Source organism: Rhinatrema bivittatum, chromosome 4 (assembly GCF_901001135.1).
Source record: "Rhinatrema bivittatum chromosome 4, aRhiBiv1.1, whole genome shotgun sequence".
In the NCBI taxonomy this organism is placed as follows: domain Eukaryota; kingdom Metazoa; phylum Chordata; class Amphibia; order Gymnophiona; family Rhinatrematidae; genus Rhinatrema; species Rhinatrema bivittatum.
The window spans coordinates 180,683,769-180,700,777 of NC_042618.1; the positions used below are offsets into that span (position 1 = coordinate 180,683,769).

Below are 17,009 nucleotides of genomic sequence, written 5' to 3' on the forward strand. Positions count from 1 at the left end.
ATACTTCCAGCATTCTCTGTTTTATTATGGAGGGCAGCTATCTAATTTTAGATCAAACCTAATAACCTTTCAAAGGTAAATTAGTATTTGATAAACAAAAAGATAAAGGGGCTCGCTAACCTCAGGGCTGGTGCAAGGGTATTGGGCACCCTAGGCAAACCTTACAGCCTGGCGCCCCCTCCCCCCACCTCCCCATACACAATTTATAACAACATTTTACATGAAAAATGACATTCTGAGGTAAAATTAATATACATGTTGTTGTGATAATTTCATACACTGTTGTGATGCCAACAAGAAAACTTTGCATCTTGGAATTCATATGGCATCATACCTATTGTGATATATTTCGGCATGGTCCTCCCATATCAACACAGTACTGTCTGCCAACACTCAAAGAATAACAACCCTACCTATGAAAAAGAATACCACAAATATTTCACCAGAATCTAAAATATCAATACACCTCCTATCAGGAAAACAGAAGAGGCCAAGCTGCTACAGATCCCTACAGAGAAACCACATATTAAAAGAATGCTTCATCTCAGTCTTTGCATGCAGAACACAAACTCTCACCAAATACAGAATAAAGCCATATAAAGTATAAATAGAAATGTGCAGACAAAAACTGAACTGTAAAACGCAATACGCCAGTGCAACAATGGAAAAACACAAATTTCACCATTCCTCATGAAACAATCAATAAAATCAAGATATATAAATCATTAATCATAATAGTAAAATCATACAAATAAAATAATTTCAAAACAGCTGATGAATAGAATATCCAATAATTAGACTCATGCAAATCTTGAAAGCTTTACCAAACATCAATAAAATATTTCAAAACAGCAAATACATAAACACTACTCAATAATTAAAATAAAGATAAAAAATATCCCACAATCCATAGCTGGGAACTTTTGATTTTCAGTCTGAGCTTGTCATGGATTAATGAGAGGAGGCGGTGGCTACGATACAAAGACTTTCTCCTCTCTCTGACATACACATGCTCCAACACAGGCATACTTGCTTACTCAAACATATTCATACACACACTCACTCTCTCCCCCACATGCTCTGTCACACATACACACACACACACATGCTTTCACATACACATACACTTGCTCGCTCTCTCTCTCATGCACACACGTTCTCTCTCCCCCTCATGCTCTCTCAAACACACATGCTCTCTCTCCCCCACAGGCTCTCACCCCACACACTTGCTCTCTCTCACAAATACATACACTTCCCCCCCCCCCACATGCTCTCTCTCCCCATATACTCTCATATACACATGCACTCACACATTCACACACACATATATTTTTTACTCTCTATCCTAGGTGTAGGCAGCAGCAGCTTTCTTCTTGGACTTCCATGGCATCAGGAGGCCTCCACTCTCTTCCTCGTTCAGCAGAGATGTTGCCTCTCTTCTGCAGTGCGCCCAGCCGATCCTACCTTTCTCCTGCTGTGCAGCCTCGCTGATTGGTGTCTCTCTCCTGCTGCGTGGCCCGGTCGATCGCTGCCTCTCTTCAGCCACACAACCCGACCGATCCTGCCTCTCTCCTTCAGTGTGGCTGGCCGATGCTGCAATTGACCCTCTCAGTCTTTTCTTCTGGCCACTCCTAGCTATGACGATTGGGTATCCTTCTTCCTGCCCATGCGGGCCCACAACACATTTCCTCTTCCGGGCCTCAAGGGCTAGAAGGAGGAGGTCCAATTGCCTAGGTCAGTGGTTCTCAACCTTATTTCTGTCGGGACACACCTGATAGATGGTTCTCACATGCGAGACACACTGAACACATGACAGTCACAGGGCTAATCCCCCCCCCCCCCCCCCAACCCTCAGTAATAGGTATAAAGCAGAACTAGACCATTCCCCGTACAACTCACCATACAAAAAGATATTCTAGTGTTATCTTAATAACAGCAACACAAACTCCCTCTACTACCAGGTGCAATAGCCCTACTTATAAAAAGACAGCAGTTCACCACCCAATGCATGTCCAATTGAGAAAACACAACAAAATGAGGTATTTTATATGCCTACGTGTTAATTAAATATCTCACCTCTGTCATACACACAAGATTGACCTTCACCAAGTACAGAAATACCACAAATTACAAATATGGAGACAAACTGGAATGAAAACCCAAAAAAGCCACTCTGCATGCAGAGCAAACCTGGAGAAATGGGAACAGAAATATAGCACATAACAGAGTCCCAGGATCTGCAATAATGCACACAAACTAATCTGCATAAAGTTACACCTGCATTATGGCATGCACTCAAATGGAACAACCCTACCTATAAAAAGGCACCACTACAAATATTAAACCAGGCCCTAAACACCAATACACCTCCCATTAGGAAAACTGAAAAAGCCAAGCTGTTATAGATTCCCACACAGAAATAATCGTAAAATTATATGAAAAAATGTTTCAAAATAGCTGATGAACAGAACATCATCTAACAATTAAAAACTCTTAAAAATTATTAACAATTCTTCAAACACCAATAAAATATTTCAAAACAGCAGACACATCACATAATACCCAATAATTAAAATGGCAGTCAATCAAGAAAAATGAACTTAAAAAGCCACCTTTACTTACCCTCTCCAGCAGTTCTCCTACTCCTTTCCCTTGCAGGCCACACCAGAAGCAGCAGTAGCTACTGAAGCTGTCCTCACAGTCCTCTTCCTTAGGGACCACAACGAGTCTCTTCTCTCTCTCGCACACACACACCAGTCACATCCTCAGGACCAGTTTCTGTCTCTCACACACCAGTCATCTCCCCAACCAGTCTCTCACTCTCTCTCTCACTCTCTCTCTCACTCTTACATCAGTCTTTCACACACACATCAGTCTTTCTCACACACACGCACGTCACCTCTCTGGCCAGTCTCTCTCAATCACACAATGCTCTCACTCTCTCTTACTTACACACAGGCTTTCAATCACACACATGATCTCTCTATCTTACTTACACACAAGCTCTCAATTACACACATGTTATATCTCACTTAAAAATGGGCTCAATCACACACATGCCCCCTCTCTCTCACAGCCAAAAACATGCTCCATCTTTCTCTCGCACGCACATTGACACACACAAGCACCATTCCACTCTCACAGAAGCACCTTCCCTGTCTCACACACACACCACATACTCACAAAGACCCCCAGCGAACAGCTAGTCTTTGGCCCGCCGGCCTGGTCTCCAGCGGCGGCTAGCAGTGACTGTCTTCTTTTCTTCGGCCCCGCTGACTGCGAGTAGCACACGACACACCTGTCGGTGCATGGCGACACACTGGTTAAGAATTGCTGGCCTAGGTCCTGCAGCTGCCACGAGTGTCAGGAATCGGGACAAAATTTTTTCACAATTCTGAGCAGGTCCGATGGAAGCAATATGTGGCTGCTGGGTCGCCTCTAAACCTGTGGCACCCTAGGCGATCGCTAAGTTCACCTAGTGCTTCCACCGGCCCTGGCTAACCTTATTGGCTGTCTCAGGTATCATATAACATGGGTCATGCAATTATGTAGACTTCTTTGCCATGGAAATATAATCATGTACCTTATGTAATTTATAAACTTATTTTTTAGTATTTTATTTGCATTTAAAACCTTTTTGAAAGAAGTCTCTCCCAGTGATCATAAAATGCGGAATGTGCTTTGATAATATTTCACAAAATGTGTTATGGATTTCCATTGCTGTATTTTCTTATTGCATTCTTGTAGATGCCCAACACTGCCAGCGTTCTTGTAGATGCCTGACACTGCTAGCATTTCAACTAACGTCTGCTTTAGGGCCTAGGGAGAGTTGTTTAGTGTCAGTGTTTTTCTCCTCTTTATTCTTTCTCTGCTCCTCAAATCCATATTTGAGTCAAACTCAGTAGAATTTTTAAAATGTTTAGCCAAATGAAAACATGAGATTGTGAAGTATACCCTGCCCCATTCCTTACCACAATGCTCAAGAGATGTGACCTATCAAGTATTGTGTCACTTAGCTCAACCCAAGGGCTTGAGCTGTTCTACAATGAACATTTATTAAACTTGACCTGAGCATAATAGCATTTACCTGCACCAGACTAACTATTTTTAATTCAAATTTGGAGAAAAAAATTATTTGAAAATCAGAGCATCTGTTTGCCAAAATTGAGAAGCTGGTAATGAGATGCAGTAAATGTACAATTTGCCAAGAAAATAGTCTTAATTGTATGTAATTTTTTGCATTTTTGTTCCCCTCTCCCTTTCAAAAATTACAATGAATACAAAAAATGTTTTCTCTTTCCTGAACAAAATTAGTCTCTTTCCTTCAAGAAAGACAGATGATGACAAAGAGAATGACCTCAAGTCTCCACTACCTCAATCTTACGCTGCAACCGTGGCCAGACCAAGTGCCATGCCTTCAGCATCCACAGTGCCAGGTAAGTACCCGATGTGGAAAAGAGAGCTCATGGGAGCTGCAGTCTGAAGAAGTTTCAGTTCTAGTGGTTTTGGAAATCTGACATCATGTGGTCATCATTCTGCGGTTTTATGGGATATGCTTTCTTAAGTGGTGAAATTCTGCCATTTAAAGGCAGGGATAATAACTTTCAATGCGGTGCGTGGGCACACGTGCGCGTGTCTTCATCGGCCCGCGCCCAGGGATAAAATAGCCTGACTGCATGCACATGTGCATGCAATTTTAAGTAGGTGCACACCTGTGCATGCAATTGCTGCTTCTACTGAGTAAGTGGGGGAATTTTAAAAGCCACGCATGCCGATGCCATTGAAAGTTTTCCCAGTTCGTTCCCATTTCGCCCACTTAAGGGATAGGACTTCCAAACCTCCCTAGTTTAATAGTCTCTCTTCCCCCATATTAGCCCCAACCTTAAAATCCCGCTGATCTGCCTATATTTTTTTGTTTTACTACTTGCACGTCATCCATAGCAGAAGTAAAGTTACACAGCAGGGGACCCCAGCACGCACCAGTGTGCTTAAGTATTTACACGCAAATTTCATGGTTAAATCCTGGAATGCTCAGCCCTTACCCACGCCTCGCCCCTTTTTTCAACTTTCATTTGTGTGCACAGTGGCAAGTACAGGTATATCCGGCTGGCTTTTAAAATCTCAGTGCATTCCCTAATTTTGGCACTTGTTGGGCTTTTAAAATCCCCTTATAATAAGGAATGAGAAAAGACACTAAAAAGAAAAATCAGTCTTCAAAAAAACTTCTGAAAAAAGACACATACCAACTAACTGAACTATTAAGAGACAAGAGCTTTGCAATAGCTCAAGTTGCCTTTAACACCTTTTTGCATCTGAAAGACCTAATGTCTTCTCTAACCAACATTTTTGTACAGTAATAAAGCTGGTAGAATTTTAGCCAAAATAGGAATGAGCAAAGTTTGTTACCATAATTAAAGATGATAATGTCATTCACTGTACCTCCCAAATCTTTGACTAACAGTGCTGAATTAGTCATGACAGGTGGCAATAATATCTGACAGTGTCGCATGGACCTTTCTCTCTAGCTCAATAGAGCTTTTGCTGCCTTGTCAGCCCCTCTTATCTTAAAAAAAAAAAAAAAAAAAAAAACTTTCTCTTGATTGAAGTCTTTTTGGCTTTGATTTTTCTGCCTCACTGCCTCAGAAGCCCCTTAAAAGCACTCTTCATGGCTAGATTCTCTTTCCAAATAAAAAAAAATAAATGACAAAATGTCAGAAATAGTCTACCTCAGTGGGTTCAGAGCATGTGAGTACAGCTAATTGTGCGGCAATTGGTGATGGATTTAATCTGCTAAAATGCCTGGGCCCGGACTACAACATGACTAACTGCTACTACTGTGGACGGATGTCTCCTCGAGCCTAGAAGAACCAGCCTGCAAAATGCCAGAGCTCTGCAATTAAGCTAGGCACCAGAGTCACTCCTCCTCCTATTCTTCGGGGGCTGAGTCAAGCAGTAGTCATGCCACTGAAGCCTTTCTGGGGTACTTTGAAGTCCTGGTCAAGAAGCGCTATTGTTCCTCTGTTGCCGGCACCATCCAAGCAATGGACACACTTTATGCTTCAAGCAGTGCCGAAACATTCAGTGCCAGCGAAGTCCCCTTACCCCTCGAGACATTCAAAATGGGACGGTCTCTGACGTAGCAGGGGATACTGGGAGAGGGCTCTTTTCAAGTCCCTTCCAATAGAAGAGAGGGTTCTGGAGATTATTGTATCCGATGATCTTAAGGTGGCCAAACAGGTGGATAAAATGATGGCAAAATGTTTTGTGTTAAAATTGGATTCTTTTGTTTCTAAACTGGAGTCTCAGATTTCCAACATGAAAGAAGGATACAGGAACATGAGAAGGAAATTACTGTTATTAAAGGGGACTTGAAGAATATTAAGAAAGTTCAATCTAATTTTATTGAGGAATGAGGAGTGCTTTCCTGACGGATTAAGGCCTTGGAGAATGCTTTTCAGAGGCTCAGTCTTCATATTTTGAACTTCCTTAAAATAATGGGGTAACTTTCTTGGGTAACTTAAGTATTTAGTAGAAAGTTTACATTTTTCTTCTGAGACATTTCCCTTATTAATAAAGCTTTTTTTTTTTTTTTTTAAACCATCTTCATTGATGTTCCTGCTGTTTCTACTTTAAACTTAACTGAATTCTTGGAAACATCTGGGGCTGAATTTATAGAGAGCAACTCTCCTTGTTTCCTTCATTAATGACAAGGATCTAAGTAATGTTATGGTAGCTTATTTTTGAAATTTTAAACGCTGAATTTTTTGGTCAAAAAATAAGAATTTACCTGACTTATCAAGATCGATTCAGGAGAGAAGGAAAGCTTTTCTGGCTTTGAGGAATGATACCTTGCCACTGGCTGCCACATTTACATTGTTATCCTTGTAAATGTTTTATTAAATATAGATCTGATTGTTTTCTTTTTTTTTTTTTTTTCTCCCCTGACCAACTTAAATCCGTTCTTAATGCTAGGATGGTACTAACATCTTCTCCTGCTCCTTTGGGGAACCAGTAATTTTGTTAAGTTTATGATAGGAGTTACTTGCTTGTTTTTGCCTTTCTTTGGTATTTTCTTTGATTGTATTATCCTATTCTCTCTGCCCTTTTATTATTGTTTACTTAGTATTTGGGGAATTTAATGATGGGAAGTTTATGATCTGTCTACAATTGTATTTCTATGAGATCTCCTTGTTACTTTTACAAAGGTTTTGTGCTTTAATTGAAATGTTATAAAAATAAAGTTAAAAGATGGTTCAAGAATGGGGAGTTTTCAAGATGGCTGCTGGTAATGTTTTCTCCTGCCTAGGCTGGTTGAGTTAGTAAAAAATTTCTCCTTAAAAGACTTTCTTTTGTTAACATATCAATGGGGGAAAAAAAGGGGAAAGTTTCTACTTTCCCTAAGGTTTCTTCACCAGTAATTATTGGCCCGATCGACAAATTTGTCACCAGTAGTGGAGACCCAGCTCAGCATTTAGGATCTGAAGAAATGTCCTTAGGTAGTGTGGCGCACAAAAATTTGGCATTGTTCTCACTGGACCTCAACATCTTGATCTTTCTGGATAGTTATCCTCCCTCACAATTAGCCCCTGCCTAGAGTTGGTGCGGAGGCAGTTTCCTGTGCCATGGTGGGCTAGAAGGTACTTTAAAATCCTTATCGGTTATTTCAGCTGAATTGCTGCAGCCCACGGTGGAGGGAGTTGGAGGACTAGGAAGTAAAGCACTGGGGTAAGATATCACAGCCTACATTCCTCAAGCTGTGGATCTGGGTAAATCCTTGCTTGTACCTCAGGTATCTCTTAAAGGTCTAGAATACTTTACTGTCTCTAAACCCACACATATCACACTAGACTCTATCTGGGAGGCAATTGATGGACTTTCCTCTCAATTGGAACACTATGTAGTCTCTTAACAGTCCCTCTCTGTATCTCTCAAACTTCACAAAAGGATCTGGAGAAGCTCAGTACTCAGGTTTCAACTCCAGACTTCCTCCCTTAAAGAAAATGTTGGGATTATATCAAAGGGTCACTTGGCTCTGCAATATAAACTGGAATCACTGGAAAATGTAGTTAGATCAAAAAAACATCAGATGGATAAATTTTCCCAGACTGAAAACAGTGTCACCACTAGAGGAAAGTGAGATATGGGAGATATCAGAGAGACATTTAAATCTCAGATTTCCATGCACAGGTGAGACTCTTTCAACGGAAAGGAAACTCTAGAATGAGGGGTTATGGGATGAGGATGAAAGGGAATAGACTCTGGAGTAGTCTTAGGAAATATTTCTTTACAGAGAGGATAGTGGAAACATGGAATGGCCTCCCAGTAGAGGTGGTGGAGACAAAAATGGTATTTGAATTCAGGAAAGAATGAGATAAATACAAGGGATCTCTGAGGAAGTGATGGGAATAGTAAAGCTACGTTAGTTGGACATGAGGGCAGACTAGATAGGCTATATGATCTTTTTCTGCCATCATGTTCTATGTGAGGGTCATGTCCACTGTATTGGGACCAAGGTTGGAGCCCCTGACCCCATTTATTTGTTGATACCATGGGTTTCTATGGGAGCATCGAGGGAGGATCATTTCTGGAGTCTCATGAAGGTTCCCCAGAAGCTGGCCCAATTCCAGTTTCAGAAGATATCTCTTCCCCCAACACCAGCCCAGAGGATGCAGCAATCTATCAACCAGATTTCAGAGTTGAAGACTTTCTTTTCCTCTTAATTCGCCCACTGACACAGAAGGTATCCTATAACATTCCTGTCCAAGATGTCTGATTTGCTCCTAAAGAGAGCTCCATTGCCACCTCGCCATTTTCTACTACCAATCCTAGTGAGAGACCCTAGACTGGGCTTGTCTGAAGATCCTTCCCCTTCTGGTGAAGGATCTAGCCATGTATTGGAGGTTCCCTGTACGTACCCGGATCAGTCCAGACCATGGGTTGAGCCTCCTTTCCAGCAGGTGGAGACAGACCAAAAACTGAAAGGGTATCTTATATGAGGACAGACCCTACCCTGCAACCCTCAGTATTTGTCTGTCTCCAGTAGGTGGAACAGCTCACCCTGCGGTTCCCTGTTAGCTTACCCTCTGTTCCCTTTTTGGCTTTCTTCTCTTCTCTCTTTCTGGGGCAAGCTCACGCAAGTATTCTCTTTGTATGCTTTCTTGAAAATAAATACATAAATTTAGAGCTAAAGAATTTCTTTGATTGACTGTGTCAGGGAGACAGGTTTGTCTCCCTGACACAGTCCCCCTAGGAACCTTTGGGTTCCTAGGGGGGCTTGGCCCCTTGATTTATGTCAGCCTAGGTTCCCTTCCCGGTGACCTTCTGTGGGCGATACTGTTGGTGCCAGTCCCTCTCCCCTGGTCTGCGGCATGCCCCGACGAGGACAATTCCTCGGTGTGTACTATCAGGGATGTGAAATCCCCTGCCTCTGTGTAAAATAAATAAATAAATAAAACTAATAAATCTACTTTTAGATAACAGAGGAAGACCACCTTGTGTTTTGTCTAGTAAAAAAAAAAAAGGCAGCAGCTTTTTTCATTCAGAGGGAGCGGGATTCAATCTCCCGCTCCTCTCCTTTGGGACTTCCTGGTCAGCTGTTTCTCACTGACTATCATGGCTCCTGCTTCTTTCATGCCGCATTCTCACCTCTGCTTAGCCTGTGGAGAGCCAGCATCCCGGCTCTCCCGCGATGGGGTCTGCTCCCGATGCCTTCCGGGGGGGGGGGGGGGGAAGGCTCCTCTTCGGCCCCGGGGTCAGGCTCACCGTCGCATGGCCGGGCCGTTCCTGTCCCGAGAAATCGCGGGAACGGCGGCCATTTTGGGGATTCTGAAGAAGCAGTTTCTGATCTCCCGGGGCAGGGGAGCCAAACTTAACACTTTTACCCCCCGATTTGAGCCCAGTTCGCTCTCGGGGAGGGGACATGGACCCCCCCCCCCCCCCCACGGGAAAAATCGGCCCGGGCCTGTTTCTCTTCGGATTTTATCCTTTTATTGCACTGAATCATATTTGGCTAGTCTACAGAGGGAGTGGACCCCCCCCGGTTCCCTCCCCTCCAAAACTTCCTCGTTTGCCCGCGCCAGCTCCCACCTTGGTTCCGGACCCCCAGGGCTCGGTTCAGGTTCGACTGGTCCCGGGCGTCCCCCCTGCCTCTGGTGGACCCCCCTCAGACCTCCGTGGACCCGCTTGATGAAGGGGAGGGTGATGATTCGGCCCAAGCCCCCCTGCTCGAGGGTGATGATCCCCGCATCCTGCGTTTATTCCAGCGGAGGAGGAGCTGGAACCTCTTCTTTCCTTTGTGCTCAGGAATTGGGAATTGATGCCCCACCAGATGATTCTGTGGTGGTGGCGGTTGATGACGCCAAATGCGGACCCAGTCCTGGCGGGACTTAGGGCTTTACCGCGTAACTTTCCCGTTCCACCAGATGCACAGACTGCTTCTCCTCTGGAATGGGAGTCCCCAGAGACAGGTCTGCTGGTTGGTAGGGATATGGACAAGCTCTCTCCACTTCCAGAGGTCTGCCTGGACATGTTGAAGATTCCGAAGGTGGATTCTTCAGTCACAGCGGTCACAAAGCATACCACCATCCCAGTGGTGGGTGCCACAGCGTTACGGGATGTGCAGGACCGCAAGCTTGAATTTTTTTATTTGAAGCGGATCTTCGAGGTCCTGGCTCTCGGAGTCCAGGCAACAATCTGCAGCAGTCTCATGCAGTGGGCAAGCCTTAGGTGGATGCAACAATTACTCAGCACCCAGGACCTCCCGTCTGCAGAGGCCGAGCATTTGGAGGGCGCTATCGCTTATGGTGTGGATGCCCTCTATGATTTGCTTCACGTCCAGGCAAAGGCTATGGTGTCCATGGTTTCGGCCAGACGTCGTCTCTGGCTACGTAATTGGTCCGCGGACGCTTCTTTGAAAGCTTAATTGGGCACTCTTCCTTTTAAAGATAAGTTGCTCTTTAGTGAGGACCTGGAACAGCTTATCAAATCCTTGGGCGAGAACAAGGTCCACAAGCTGCCGGAGGACCATCCCAAACAGTCGAAGGCTTTCTTCCCGACTTGTACTTGTTTCAGAGGGAACTGCCGGTACAGCAACAGGGCGCGGGGTTCCTTCCCCAGAGGCGGCGTGTCCAGGTCCCAGTCGTGGTCGCACTCCTTTTGGGGCTGTCGCGGTTTCTGGGATAGCCATCCGCAACACACGACCACCAAGTCCGCTCCCCAATGAGATCCGGCCGGTCCATTCCTCCGCACGAAACTTAGGTGGGCGTCTTTCTTTGTTTCGCGAGGAGTGGGCCAAAATCACATCCGATCTCTGGGTCCTCGAGGTGATAGAACACGGCTACTCATTAGAGTTTGCCCGGGACCTATCGGATTTCTATCTCATTTCCCTTTGCGGCCGTTCCAAGCGGCCCGCGGTCTGCCAAACCCTAGTCCGGCTCCAAGAATTGGGGGCAATCGTGCCGGTACAGGAACAGGGCACCGGCCAGTATTCCATTTACTTCGTCGTTCCCAAGAAGGACGATTCCTTCCGTCCCATCCTGGATCTCAAGAGGGTCAATCGGGCCTTCCAGATTCTCCGTTTCAAGATGGAGACTCTGCGGGCCATGATTGCTGCGGTCCGTCCCGGCGAGTTCCTTGCCTCTCTCGACCTGACAGAGGCTTATCTTCACATTCCAATCTGGCAAGAACATCAACGGTTTCTGCGTTTTCAGATCCTGGGGCAGCACTTCCAGTTTCGGGCTCTCCCCTTCGGTCTCTCTACCACTCCCCGCACCTTCACCAAGATCATGGTAGTTGTGGCAGCTGCCCTCTGTCGAGACGGGATATTAGTCCATCCTTACCTGGATGACTGGCTGATTCGGGCCAAGTCCACTGCCCTCTGCGCGCAGTAAGCAGAGTGCTAGCCCTCCTCACCTCGCTCGGCTGGGTAATCAATTAAGCCAAAAGCAATCTTCGGACCTCCCAGGAGCTGGAATTTCTGGGTGCTCGTTTTGACACTCGAGTCGGGGAAAGTGTTCCTCTCGGATTCGCGGGCACTCAAACTGATCGATCATTTGGACACCTTTGTCACCCTACCGCTTTCCACGGCGTGGGATTACTTGCAAATCCTGGGAACCATGGCTTCCATGATCGATCTGGTCCCCTGGGCATTCGCTCATATACGTCCCTTACAGAAAGCGCTGTTATCCCGCTGGCAGCCTGTGTCCGAGCAGTACCAGGAGGTTCTGCCTCTTTCTGATTCTACCATTACTGACATACAGTGGTTTTCACCAGCACACCTCCTCAAGGGAATGCCTCTCTTGACTCCCACCTGGTTCATTGTCACGACGGATGCCAGTCTCTCTGGCTGGGGGACAGTCTGCCAATCTCAAGCGACTCAGGGTTACTGGTCCCTGTCCCAATCACGGTGACACATCAATCAGCTGGAGGCCCATGCGATGCGCCTGGCCATCAAGCTTTTTCTTCCCCTGATCCGCCACAAGGACAACTCCACCACAGTGGCCTACATCAATCGACAGGGGGGGACTCTGAGTCGTCTGGCGCTGGAGGCCTCCAAGCTATTTCTCTGGGCAGAGCGGCATTTGGATCGTTTGGCGGCCTCCCACATAGCGGGCAAGGAAAATGTTCAAGCAGACTTCCTCAGTCGTCAGCATCTCGACCCCGGCGAGTGGGAATTGTCAGACGTGGCGATGGACCTCATCGTGCACAGGTGGGGTCCCCCTCACCTGGACCTCATGGCGACACTAGCCAAGGCTCCCCGGTTCTTCAGCCGGTGGAGGGAGCATTGCTCGGAGGGGGTGGACGCGCTGGCTCTTCCCTGGCCCCCCGATGTCTTACTATACGTGTTCCCACCGTGGCTGTTAGTGGGGAAAGTCTTGCGGAGAATAGAGCTCCATCGCGGTCCGATCATTCTCGTAGCTCCCGAGTGGCCTCACAGGCCGTGGTTTGCGGATCTGGTGAATCTCGCTACGGACGGACCTCTTCGTCTCTGTCATTTGCCCCATCTCCTGCAGCAGGGTCCTATATTTTTCGACCAGGCAGGTCGCTTCTGTCTAGCGGCATGGCTTTTGAACGGTGACGTTTGAGGCGAAAAGGCTACAAGGAAGAGGATATTACCACCCTGCTCAGGGCTCGCAAGCAGTCGACGTCACTGGCCTACGTCCGGGTCTGGAAGGTCTTTGAGAACGTTTGCGAGGAGTTGGGTGCTTCTGCGCGTTCGCCTTCAGTCACGGTAGTGCTCACGTTCCTTCAACGAGGTCTCTCCAAGGTTCTTTCTGTCAGCTCCTTGCAGGTACAAGTCTCGGCCCTCGGTTCTCTCCTGGGCACCATCGAGGGTTGGGCGGTTGCCTCTCATCAGAATGTTGTCCAGTTTCTCAGGGGAGCGAAGCACTTGAATCCGCCCGTCCGGTCTATTTGTCCCTCATGGAATCTAAATTTGGTGCTTCGTGCTCTTTGTTCGGCCCCCTTTGAACCTCTCTGCCGGGCCACCCTCAAGGACTTGACCCTCAAAACTGTCTTTTTGGTCGCTATTTGCTTCGCCAGGAGGGTGTCCGAGCTTCAAGCTCTGTCCTGCAGAGACCCATTTCTGCGGTTCTCGGACTCTGGCGTCTCTTTTAAGTCCGTGCCTTCCTTCTTGCCAAAGGTCGTTTCGTCTTTTCATGTTAATCAGTCTGTGAAGCTACTTGCGTTTTCGGCCGAGGACATTGCGGCGTCTGGTGGCGGGGACCTTCGTCGTCTCGATGCTAAACGAGTCTTGTTGTGTTACCTAGCGGTCACCAATGATTTTTGGGTCTCCGATCACCTCTTTGTCCTGTGGAGTGGGCCCAATAGGGGTAAGCAAGTTTCTAAGACTACGATCACTCGTTGGTTGAAGGAGGCGATTTCTTCAGCCTATATCTGCAAGGGCCGGGTGGTCCCGGAGGGCCTGAAAGCTCATTCCTTGCGTTCTCAAGCTGCCTTTTGGGCGGAGTCTCATTCAGTCTCTCCGCAGGAAATATGCAGGGCGGCTACATGGAAGTCCCTACACATCTTTGCTCGTCACTACCGCCTCGACGTTCAGGCCCCAGTGTTTGGGTCCTTTGGTCGGCAGGTTCTTCAAGCAGGACTGTCTGGGTCCCACCCTTTATAGGGAAGCTTTGGGACATCCCATGGTCTGGACTGATCCGAGTACATACAGGGAAAGGAAAATTAGTTCTTACCTGATAATTTTCGTTCCTGTAGTACCACGGATCAGTCCAGACGCCCACCCGTATTCTGTCCGCTCGAATTTCTTTCCTGTTTTTCCTCCTCATATGAGCATTTTGTGTCTCTGCATGGCTCTCATGGAAGTTTATTACAGGCACCGGAAGCATCGTTACGATGATCAGGGGTAGTCATGCAAGACCGTTTAGTTACACAGTTCATTCAGTTCTGTTTTATTGATTTACATTAAATTACTAGTTATCCTGTTTACTTGCTTGATCTTATATCTTTTTCTGCTTTGACAATGGTTATACTGAGGGTTGCAGGGTAGGCTCTGTCCTCATATAGGATACCCTTTCAGTTTTGGTCTGTCTCCACCTGCTGGAAAGGAGGCTCAATCCATGGTCTGGACTGATCCGTGGTACTACAGGAACGGAAATTATCAGGTAAGAACTAATTTTCCTTTGAGTCTAGAGGCCTAAGCATCTTGGACCTACCCCAGGATGTTTCCCCTCTGAGGCATTAGTTTTTTACATTGATTGCCTTCAACTTTGGGGTCATGGGTGAGTATCCCTATCTTCTGTTTATGATTGAAGAATCAACTGGAATCCTGTCTGACCCCTTGCCTAACCTGGTAGAACATTCAACCTCACCAGAAGACCTCTCCAATTCCAAATTTTTGATTAAATGGACAAAGTATTAGGAGTGAATATCCAGAGAGAGGTGAATCTGTGCACAGAAGTGTTTGGCATTCTAAAAATCTTGGACATGCCTTCAGAGCCTACAGCCATTGCGGTTCATAAGATTCTGATGGTGCAGACAAAGATGTAGGATTGCCCCTTTTCCTGCTTATAGGTTGCCAGGAAATTGGATGTGAAGTAGAGTAGCCAGCAAACTTCAGGGTTCTCTATCACTTTGTAGTGGTGGAGTCAGCCCTGAAGTGAGCTAAGAAAACCCACATATTCTCCAACATCCTGCAGTGTAAATATCCCAAGCTGCTGGATAATTTGGTTAAAAAAAAGTTTAAGGTGCCTTACTTATGTCTGCATAGTGGCCCACCAAATCTACATGGCATGGTACTTACACAACTGAATAGAAAAGTTGAAGCTGCCGGTATTCTCCATGGATAGTGATTGGGGGGGGGGGGGGGGAGAGGGAGTATCATTGGGCTCTACTGGGTGCATTAGAGTCAACATCACTTTATTCGATCTATGTACGAGGCTGTCAATATTGGTGCCAGATCCTTGGCAGCAGCCATCCAAGCAAGCTGGATGACTGTTCAAGTACAGCAGTCTGAAAAGATGTCCATGAGAAACTTGAAGACGTCCCTTGTGGAGGAGACAATCTCTTTGGGGATAAAGTGAAGAATATAGTTGCCTAAATTAAGGAGTAACATGCAACCGTTCAGCCCCTTTCTGGGGCAACAGAACAAACTCCGGGTCTGAAGTCTTTTCTTTTAAAAGCACCTCTTCTGTCTTATTTAGTGGTACAGAACTCCTCTGCCACAAGAGCTTCTGGCGTGGGGGCATCTGTTTGAGAGGCATCAGCTCATTCCACTATCACAGATGCAACTAAAGTCAAGTCCCCCCCCCCCCCCCCTTTTTTTTTTTTTTTTTTTTTTTTTTTTTTTTTAACAGATCTGTCCCCAGAGGACATCATTTTTCCAGTAGGGAGAAGGATCCATTTGTTTCTGAGTGAATGGACGAAGCTCATCAAGAAATGCTGGGCTCTCAAAATGGAATGTGGATGCAACTCGCATTTTTCCTGAACAATGGATTCCTCCCGGCATTCAGTTTTCACTCTGAATCTGTCTCACATGACTTTGTTGCGTCTTGAAGTTGACACTTTTTCATCAGTGGGCAATAGAGCCAGTCCTGGCCAAGGATCACAGCCAGGGATTCTACTCCTGCTACTTCTTATCCCCAAGAAATCAGGGAATTGAGTCCCATCTTAGACTTATGAAGAATAAACAAGAACTTGCTATGGAGAAGTTCAAGACTAATATCCTCCACATCTTCCCGTTTATTGAAACTGTGGATTGGATATGTGTGTTGGACTTGAAGGATGCATATATTCATATATTCATCCACCATTTGCATTGGAAATTCCTCAGGTTTACAGTGGGCAAGTCTCACTATCGGTTCAGAGTCTTTCTATGTGGCCTCTCAGCAGCACAGAGTGTCTTCATGAAGTATTTGGTGGTAGTGGTGGCATTGCTGTGTTGCCAGGGAGTCTGTTTTCCATATCTGGATGATTGGCTAGTGCTGGAGTCCTTCCAGGAAGCAGCTGGTCTTCATGGACAGGATGAGCCACCTTCTTCAATCTGTGGGATTCCTAATCAATTATCAGATTTATCGGAGCTTGGATAGACTCTCTGGAAGAAAAAGCATTTCTACCATCTGAAAGAACCCTGAGCCTACCTATGCTCGCTCTCTAACTGGCAAGACTATCTTGAGCCTCGCCCTGAGCAATTCTGGTGGTGCTTGGCTGTATAATTGTGGCAGTTCATGTCATTTTCTCACCCATCTCACCATGACACCCTTTAGTGGGGTCTTTGCTTGTAATGGGACCAATTAGATAAACTTCTATCTCACTCAATGACTGTCACCACGATGATGAGCCCATCTCTCGAATGGTGAATGAATCTTACAGTTCTGAAAGTGGGATCTCCTCTTCATCTGCTATCCTACCAAATGACAGTCATTGACATGTCAACCAAGGGCTGGGGAGTTCACAATGGTTTCACTCAAACTCTAGGGACGAGTTCTGCATTAGATCTTCATCTTCAGCTCAATCTGCTGGAATTGAAAACCATTCATCTTGCTCTGGCG

The 17,009-nt window shown here is 46.0% G+C and overlaps 1 protein-coding gene across 1 annotated transcript in view; it reads left to right on the forward strand.

The window, feature by feature from the left end:
- Positions 1 to 17,009, forward strand: part of WIPI1 (WD repeat domain, phosphoinositide interacting 1) — a 113,825-nt gene that overhangs the window by 72,501 nt on the left and 24,315 nt on the right. Inside the window, 1 exon segment of the mRNA XM_029599299.1 lies at positions 4,315 to 4,436. Coding sequence (XP_029455159.1) covers positions 4,315 to 4,436 — 122 coding nt within the window.